The sequence below is a fragment of the Centroberyx affinis genome, unplaced genomic scaffold (assembly GCF_046629955.1).
Source record: "Centroberyx affinis isolate AG114_WGS23_722 - 3 ecotype Tasmania unplaced genomic scaffold, CSIRO-AGI_Caff_v1 ptg009263l_1, whole genome shotgun sequence".
Lineage (NCBI taxonomy): Eukaryota > Metazoa > Chordata > Actinopteri > Beryciformes > Berycidae > Centroberyx > Centroberyx affinis.
In genome coordinates this window covers 1-10,000 of record NW_027284466.1, presented here as the reverse complement: position 1 = coordinate 10,000, position 10,000 = coordinate 1, and the positions used below count along the sequence as shown (strand labels likewise).

The 10,000-nt window shown below is 40.4% G+C and overlaps 1 protein-coding gene across 1 annotated transcript in view; it reads right to left on the bottom strand.

Moving 5' to 3' along the window:
* Nucleotides 1-10,000, bottom strand: part of LOC139640382 (uncharacterized) — a 10,153-nt gene extending 153 nt beyond the window's left edge. Inside the window, exons 1-5 of the mRNA XM_071514580.1 lie at nt 9,913-10,000; nt 2,431-2,594; nt 1,837-1,932; nt 1,494-1,667; nt 1-12 (exon numbers count right to left, since the gene is read on the bottom strand). The exon at nt 1-12 is cut by the window's left edge and continues 153 nt beyond it. Of these exons, the coding sequence (XP_071370681.1) occupies nt 1-12; nt 1,494-1,667; nt 1,837-1,932; nt 2,431-2,594; nt 9,913-9,919 (453 nt within the window). The 5' untranslated portion in view covers nt 9,920-10,000. The remainder of the gene's footprint in view (nt 13-1,493; nt 1,668-1,836; nt 1,933-2,430; nt 2,595-9,912) is intronic.

Genomic DNA, 10,000 nt, shown 5'->3' with positions numbered 1-10,000 from the left:
CTCCTGGTTCATCTGGAAACAGACAAAAGGATTCGTTAAAGTTAGTCTTATACAATAGTAACAACAGTGCTGTATAATCTATCAATCAATCAATCAAACTTTATTAATATAGCACCTTTCAAACAAATCAAGTGCAATTCAAAGTGCTTTACAAGTGACTGACAAAACGTACGATGTTAAAAATGGATTTAGTGACTAATGCACACCAAAACAACCAACCCCCCCCCAAAAAAAGTTAATTGAATAAGACAACAATAAAAGATGGGTAGTTAAGATAATAAAAGATAAACAATAAAAGATACAAGCAATAAAAGCAATAAAAATAACAATAAAAATACAATTATTAAATACTACACAAAATAAATGTATTATAGTAAAACAATAAAATGTTTTATAAAATAGAATAAAATAAATAATAATGATCAACAGTGAAATGTTGATAAAACAAAATAGAAAAAATAAATAAATAATAACTTAAATAACTTAAATAAATACTAAAACCATAAAATTATAAAACACTACATAAAAGCCAGACTGAATAGATGGGTTTTTACTTTACGTTTAAAAATATCAATATTTTCAGCTCCTCTCAGATCCTCTGGAAGGCTTTTCTAGGGCTGCGATCACATACAGTTTGTTTTCTTTGGTCCGAATCAGAGCGGAAAGGTTTACTTTGTTGTATATTTGTATTTGGTTTGTTTAGGTTCACACTGGCCAAATGAACCAGGGCTTGTAAACAAAAGTCACATGACTCACAAGCAGCTTGTTTATTGGACAGAGTTTTGGTCACCTTTCATCCTGCAGGTTAGAGAGTCAAAACAAATCTGATTCCAGTCTCTGTAACTTGAACTGAGCATGATGGACTTGTCTGTCTCTTCTTCTGTGGTGTTCACACCAGTTTAGAACACATGAAGCAATAGCTGAATATGAGCATCAGTCCAGACTGCTTTACTTTTGCTCTGCTAGGTTTTTCAAACACAAAGAACTGCTGGCTGTCAGATGTCAACACACTGTCTCTTTATACCCATTATCCCTTGTGCTTTAGGCTCATTTCCTGAACTAAAGGAATAAACGCTCAGGAGTTTCATTAAACCGCTCCAAACACGCTTGGTGTGAACGCATCCTTCGTCTTTTAGAAGTGTTCCTCTTCACGTCTCCTCCACTTCAACCTCTTTCTATCTTTCTGTCTTTTCCTGTCTGGCCTTCTTTCCTCTTTCAGTAAAGCACTTTGCATTGCACTATGGTGTATGAAAACATGCTATACAAATAAACATTGATTGATTGATTAATTAATTAATTAATTAATTAATTAAGTGATTGCAATGGCAGCAAGACACTGAATACCTACTCACTCTTTTTAACACACCTTAATTGTCTAAAATGTGGATGTTACTGTCGTGGATTACAATTACAGTTACAACACTTTGTCCTAATCCAACCAAGCCGTATCTGTGGTTGTGTTTCTTGTGTTTCCTTTGATAAAGCCTTCCTACCTGCTGAAGAGCAGTGCTGGTGAGGTTGGACAGCAGCAGCAGCTGGACTCTGCTGCCCTCCGCTGTCTGGGAGGAGAGCGGCAGGCTGACGTTCTCTCTGGCCACTTTCAACCAATCAACATGCAGCCTGAAGGCCTGAATGCCCAAATATAGCTGGGAGAGAGACTCATTGAGCTGTGGAGAGATTAAGATAGGCAGACAGAGAGAGACAGACACAGAGAGGAAGAAGAGGGAGAATATGAATTTTCCTGCTTCTACTATCACCAAATATTGTGAAATAACAAAAAAAAAAGAACTTCGACTGGATCAAGTTGGCTTTGATTCTACTGTGAGGGAAACGTACCTTTATAGAGCTGAAATGGTCAGCGGTGTGTTGCATCGTGGGAAGATCTTTCAGTCTGTGTTCGCCAGTTTGTACGATGCTGAGTTCACTGTCTGTCTGTTGGTTTTTAAAACACAAGACAAATCCAGGCCACTGATGAGCTAAATCAACATTTAAATCACAGGGGAAAAGAGGAGTGAACAGACTCTCCATTAACATCTGTCTCTCTGTCAGTCTGTCTGTCTATCTGCTGCCTTGTCTGTGTTCCCAAATGAACTGACTTCATGTAAACACATAAAACTGACCTGCAGTAACCTGACCAGGCTCAGTCCAAAGCTCAATACCATAACACAATGAGATATCTCTATAGTACACACTTTTTCAATCATTTTCAATCATTTTTATTCCAAATAAAAACAGTTCAAGTGAACGTCTTTATTACTGCAACATGAGATTTGAAAAAAAGTGGCGCCTACTCTTATATATGACAGTGTGAAGTTAAAACTAATTATTTGACTTTTGTAAAGGATGGCAGATAACTATAGACTGAATACTTAGAGTTTAGATATACAGTATTGAATAATGTACTGATGTGCAGTGTGTCGTGAAGCTCACCAGGCCGTGGAGTGTGCCGGAAAGCCGCTTCAGACTGTCCAAGCTCTGGATCATGGGCCTGAACGAGGAGCAGAGGGAGCAGCGGGCGGGACGAGACGCCGAGAGGACGAACAGCTGAGCCAGCAGCAGCAGGTGGAGAAGACTGGGGGTGGAGGCAGGAAACACTGTGAGGGAAAGAGAAAGACTGTCAGTTACATTGCATTGTGTTGTATTGTCAATATTATCAGACACAAACCAATAGAACTTCATTGTCCCGCTAATGCTGAGAATCAGGGGCCGGATTCACAAAACCCTCTTAAGAAAAAAAATCTTCTCAAGTGCCATTTTTTTCTTAACTTTAGTCTAAAGAAAAAAAATAGGGAAAAATGCTATTCTCAAAAACAGTTCTTATACATTTTCTTAACTTTCTTCTTATGTTTCTTCCTAAGAAAAAACTTACAAATAAATGGTATTCTTGAAATGAAAGTTCTCAAATTTGTTCTTGATTTTTTTCTTAACTTTAACAGCCCTTTGACAGCCCTTCACCTCTCTCACTAATTCCTACAGTGAAAAGGTAAGCCTCTAATATCATATATTTAAACACATTTTAGACAAGTAGGTTATAGTTCAAAGTCTTCATAGGTTCCCCGACACCTAACATTAAGATGAACATTTATTGTAAAGCTTTATTTGGTGTAGGGCCAGGTAGGCCTCTGTCTCATGTTTATTGAAAATAAGCTAGCAAATTTTACAGTTACCCACAGCAACCAATGTTTAAATCTTTGCTCCAGTTGAGATGGAAGCACTTTGGGTTGCCTCCTAGCCTTGTCTCCTAGCCTCCTAGCCTTGTCTCCTAGCCTCAATGGCAGTAAGCCTAAAATTTATTAACCAGAATTAATTCAGGCCCTATTTTGAGAAGTTCTTAAGTTGGAAAATTAAAGAAATTCGTAAGAAATTAGACTGTTACTAAGAAAATATTGAGGAATTGCACTTAAGAGCCTTCTTAAGAACTTCCTAAAATGTCCTCTTATGTCATTTCTTAAGAACACATTGGTGAATCCGGCCCCAGGTTTCTGTTTCAATAGAGGTTTTGCAGTTGCATCGCCATCATGGAGGTTGGCATGCTAACCCTAGCTGCTACTAGATACGTTAGCAAGTGTGCTAATCAGATGTGTTTACAACAACACAGTGATGGTTAGCTGACCAGATACTATGGTTAGCTAGCTAACAAGCTGACATTATCTAAACATAGATCCAGCCAGGATCCGGGATTTTAACAAATGACCTTCCAGCCACAGATTCAGGTCCTTGGCCTTGGTGTGGGCCTGCATGAGGATCCTGGACATGGAAAAGTTTGCAAACTCCTGAACTGACACAGTGACTTCTAGCGCCCTGATTGAGAGTGATACTGAGTAATGTTCAGCTGCATTTGGGTTTGCCCACAGTGTTTATAGAGCTGTCCATCAACACAGCTGGACAGACAGACAGACAGACAGACAGACAGACAGGTGGTACAGATCTGATGTTTTCCAGTCAGTGTGAACAGCAAAAATCTGTGCCAGTCTGATCTGAACCACATGGATATGTGACACATAATCAGACCCCGAGGCATGCGACCTACGTGCGACTTGTCTTTGAACGAAATCAGAATAGGGAAATGTTGCATCATTCGCCTGAGACAACTGTCGTAATGCTAAAGACCCACAGCAGCTTGGCTGAGTCAGCGTTAGCATGGAGAACAACAAGGGGAAGAAAGCGAAAGGTCGGCTTGATCGGTATTTGGGGAGAAGCCTCGATTCAGTCAAAACACAAAGGCACAAACTGTGACAGAAATGTGTTCAAAACAAGCGGCAGAAGCAGACATACACGAACAGATGCAACGTTCTTTGTTATTATTTTGCGCATGTGTCTTTTCAACATCGCTGTCGGTTCATATTGGTATCAGGTACGGGTTATCATCTAGAATAGATATGAACAGTCATCCAAAACCCCCCCCCCCAAAAAAAAACAGATATGAGCAGCAAATCAGAATTGAGCGAATTGCCTTTACTGTTACCGTTACTGTGATATCTGGTATTTCTGGGGAATTTATTTAGGTCAGTCAAAGGTCGGTGCATTTGCGCAACATATTCCGTAGATCAAAAACAATGTGTGCTGGAAAGTTTACACTGTCCTTTGAAGGTGTTTGAAAGCCTATTTAGATTTTTTTTCAATTGACAGCATGCCTGACCCCATCTTAAATATGTCCTGATAGAGGAAACTGCACCCATCTGGTACTCCAACCGAATTAAAACAAACACTGAGAATTATTTGCACTGTACGGTTTGATCGAAGTCTGCTTTCCAGCTGAGAAAACAGCTTAAATACATGCTGAACTCTGTGTGTGTGTGTGTATGTGTGTGTGTGTGTGTGTAGGAAATGCACAGACAGACAGATGCACAGACATAGAAGTCATCATAGCACATTTCTTTAAAATGATATCTGGTGTGATAGATAGTGAGAGAGATTGCAGTGTCATGATTACACAGCAGGAGAGTTGTGTAAAGTCATCACTCAACATCCTCATGATTAGCTGCCATTACAGAGTTAAAAGGAATCTGAGTCAGTGTTATGACTATGACTTTTAAAGGGAAAATCCATTGTCAAACACTTAAACTAGCTATTAGCAATGTACCGTGCATTCCTGGGTCCGTTTTGTTGTTCTTATTCCTGTGGATAACTGCCAAACATAAACAATGTGACATCACTAATGGGGTTTAATAGGAGGAAAATGTTCCAGGATGTAAAACCTCAGCGGTAAACGTCAGGTTTTGGTGTCAGTCCCTCAGAATCAAAGAGCGAGGGCTTCTCTCTAGAGCCGCCATTTTGCACCAAGAGACGCTCAACAATCATACAGGGAGAAATCCATCGTAGAAGAAGAAGAGAAACCAATTTCTCCACCCACAGGAGCAGGAGAGAGACCAGAATGCAATGCAGCAGAGAGACAGGTTGGGGTTTGAGTGAGGGACGCGACTCTCACTTTTCCTTGACTGGAAAAACACTCCCTCTCTTGCTCTTACTATGCTATTGCTATCTCTCTCTGCTCACCTATGGGAAAAACCCATTTGAATGCAACATGTCCGGGCATGTTCTCTCTCTGGGGGTCGTCGAAAGGCATTCTGGGAAATGTAGGGAAATCTCTCACTGAAGTAGACATAGATGAGGCAAGTTGAGGGAAAGTGGGTAAAACAAAAACTAAATTACTACAATCTATCACTAACTGCTAGAATGCATTGAACATCACAGACTGATGATATTTAACAGTGTGGGAGGATTTCTCCTTTAAACTCTAATCCAGAAGTTTTTTTGAGCATCTAAATTTGGGGTATATACAGATCAGATGTTGAAGAGTTTCATTTGTAGAAAAAAGCAAAACCTTTTGGACCTCTTTTAACCTATCACAACTGAAAATATAGCTGCATTTTAAATGTTTTTACGGCTTCAGTTGAGATTAAAACACTCAAGCTGTCATCTGCTGTTTGTTCCTTTTATTCACAGCTTTGATTTGAGAATAGAAAGATCCCCTCGAATCCCCTGCGGTTAGCGTTTGTTTTGTCTTGGATTTTCAGCCTTGTTCTCAAGCGCTAAATCAATGACTCTCCACTCAAGGGGAAATAAGTCTAAAACCAAGATTAGTTCCCGCCTGTAAAGCTATCCCCCGGTTTATGCAACTTCAGAAATCCCATATCCCGGGGTAACAAAGAAATCGACTGTCCGTTAGCGTTGCCTCAGCGATAAGGAATGAGAGGAATGCTGTGGTTTTTTTTCCCAGCCTGCACTGGGCCTCCTGCTGGAGAAGGGAAAGGGGATCTGAGTCAGATTAATCTGTGCGGTGACATCACCGGCAGACGCCTCAAGTCTGGCTCTTCACAGGGAAAACATGCACTTTGTCATGTGCGTTAAACACTTAGTCGCCCTGTGAAAGCAAACAGCAGGAACGACTGTGTGTATTTTAAAGGTTAAAGGTCATGACTAGGGTTTCTTATCAACAACAGCAACAAAACTTGACCTTAAATACAGTTAAAGGATATATATTCCACTTGTGTTTTGTTGGGACGGGAGATTAATTCATTTTTCTCATTTTCACTACTCACACAGTCTATTTGGCTTTGTATGTAAAAACAATATTTCATTTAATTCACTAAAATTAATGCTGAGTAAGGAACCAAGTCTTAAAATTCATTTTTATGTAATAACCTTCTATTCTTTGTTTCTTGTTCTTGTTTCTATATTTCTTGTCTTATTGATTCTGCTGTCGCTTTTATGTTTTTATTCTCTTAAGTTCTTTGTAAGTGTGTTTTGAAAAGTGCTACATAAATAAAGATCATCATTATTTTAAGCAGCTTGTGACATCTCAAAAAAATGCATCACAGACTATTTATGCAGTGTTTTATGCCAAAAAGTTCTGTTTAGTATGTAAACATGCAAGTGATTGAGCGAGGCATAAAGAAGCGTTTTTATTTTAACACACAATATAATCTAACCTGTAGCATAATATATTCAAGGTTTAGTGTATTCTCATATAGGCATGCGTATTACTGAAGAAGCCTCACACAGGGATTTAAAGCAGCTTCTCTCATCCACTCCTGCTGTTTCTCAAATGATGCAGCTGTCAAATGGTTTTCTTTTGGCTGGAGGTCTTAATCCCCCTCCAGTCAGCCAGTTAGTTGCTCATGGTAACTACAAGCTGTTCTCCCAAGATCATGAATGCAATGGTCATGAATGAAAAGAAAAAGTAAAAAGTAAAAAGCCATTTATGTTTTCATTTGAGCTATACTGACAAGATGAAGACTCTAAATTGCCCATAGGCATTTGTGTGTAGCATGGTATATGATATAGTATAGGATGTATATGTATTATGTATATATGATGTAGTATGGCACCTAGTGATGTAGTATGTGTATGACATGAATGTCAAGCTGTATAGATAAACAGGACTAGACTAAACTTGACTTGTCACTGCTTGAAATGACCTTCAGGCTCATTAACTATGCAGGCCAATAACACAACGAACCATTTAGCCTCATTAACTGCCACAACATGCCAGTAACGGTTCTTTGGCTCCGCCCACTGAGGTTCAACTCACCCAATAAGATAATTTCTGCCTCCAGACTGGTAGATTGTCCATCCAGTTATTACATGATTAATAACAATGAATAACAATAACAATGATTGAATATGGAAAACTTGGCTCATTTTTGACTAACTGCATTGCTCTGCCAAAAAGAAAAAGCCTTGCATTGTAGTTTCTCTTAGCCCCGAGGCTCCTTAAACTTTTCAGTCAGCTAAGGACACAAACAAGAAAATCTGAGCCACTGCATATGGCCACTGGAAAACTACTGAACAAGTATTGACATCAGCAAAAAACCCTCTGACAAAAAAAAATCCCAAATACTGTAGTGTACAGTCAGTTATTTGGCAGAGTAAACAGCTGTGACAGCGTTACAGCTCAGATCCAAACTGCTTAAGAAGCAGAGTGAATCGACTGTTTCTGATGCATTGAGCAGGTTGTTTCATCACACATTGGAGTGGTCACACACACACACACACACGCACACACACACACACACACACACACACACGGGAGTACTACAGACACATAAAAGCACAAATACACAGACTCTCTTTGACACATACACATCAACACCCACATATTTGTATACACGCAAGCAACCACACACTCACACACACACCCTCACACTCTCTCTCACACGCAATTTCCGTTCCAGTTCGTGTCTGATAGAGCTGATTCAGATGCCATGCAGAGTGTGGGGTTTCCTGTGTGTCGCTGCTCTCTGACACAGTGAACGCCTCATTTCCTCAGCTGCTCCCTCAGAGAACTTCTGCTGAACTCGTAGCAGTTCAGCAGCGAGCGGAGATCGTCACTGATTTAACGTAGCGCTTGAAAACGCAGCTGAAAGTAGGAAGTGCCCTGACATTGCCCCGCCAGCTTCCTGACGTAAAAAAAAAAACTCCTTGTCACACTCCTTGTGACATTAAATGAGGAGTTAATTGATCCAGGTATTTTGATTTGGATCAGAAGGACCGACAGAGCGAAGACACATATTTTACACATCGCTGTTGTGGTGTGTGTTTTAACTTCGATTGAAGGGTTACTTGCTGAAAACTCTGCAAACTCTTGGCTCTTCATGAAATCTAAAGCCTGTTAGATAATCAAAAAAATTCATGGTCGACAAGCTGAGAACTTCGACGATGACTCTCAAAATCTTTAAATTACTGCTAACTGTTAATGTCTACTGTCCTGTTTCCTCACGTCATCAAGCTTAATATAATACGATGCAATGCGATATGATACACGAAACGATACGATACAATGTGATACGATACGATATGATACACTACAATACAAAACGATACACGATACGATACATGATATGATACAATGCGCTATGATACAATAAAATACGATATGATACAATATGATACGATATGGAGGAAACCACACATAAAGAGACAGGCAGGACAATGTAAAAATCCACCCAAGCACATCACTCAAGACAAGATCATAGAGGGGAGAGAGCACAGAGCCTTATGACATCATCAAACCAAACACATACAACATCGATAAATCCTTTTCATCTATGTCAAATGAGGTTCGTAATCATAATCATCACTAACAACATCCACATCGTTATCAGCAATTAAGAACCGTACCGCCACTGGTACCGACTGGATTGTCATGGCTTATTCTCACACTCGTCCCACAATGCAAAGCATCCCAACAGCCTCCACCGCGGTTGGCTTGGAAACAGGTTGCATTGTGGGCGGGGCGACAGAGTGACATCACCGCAGGAGACGGCCATCTTGGCTTCATTTGTTATTAAGTTGCTCCATTATTTATGCGCCTAGCGCTGTAAACACTCTCCACTGTAGCCTCCTAATGATGTGCGATCATGACTTCACTGTCTGCCCACCAGACACACACCAGACACACACCACACACACACACCAGACACACACCACACACACACACCAGACACACACCAGACACACACACACGCTTACTCGCTCACTTGCTCACTCAATAACTGACACATTCGCTCACTCACTCGCTTGCTTGCTTGTTCGCTCAATAACTCACTCGCTTGCTCACTCACTCACACACACACACACACACACACACACACACACACACACACACACTCTGACTCTCACTCACTCACTCACTCACTCACACTCACTCTCACCCATGGTAACAGTAAAGAACATGTGCAGAACCCCCTCCCACACACACACACACACACACACACACTCTGACTCTCACTCACTCACTCACTCACTCACTCACTCACACTCACTCTCACCCATGGTAACAGTAAAGAACATGTGCAGAACCCCCTTCCACATACACACATACACACACACATATGCACACACACACACACACACACACACACACACACATCTTCACTCTCTCAGTAAAAGTATTGGAAAGCAACTTACATTTCATCTTCAGCAGCTCCAGTTTAGTAAACAAACCTCCAACAAACCCTTCTGTGTTTCAGCCACTCTTACACACTGTGTTAGTGTT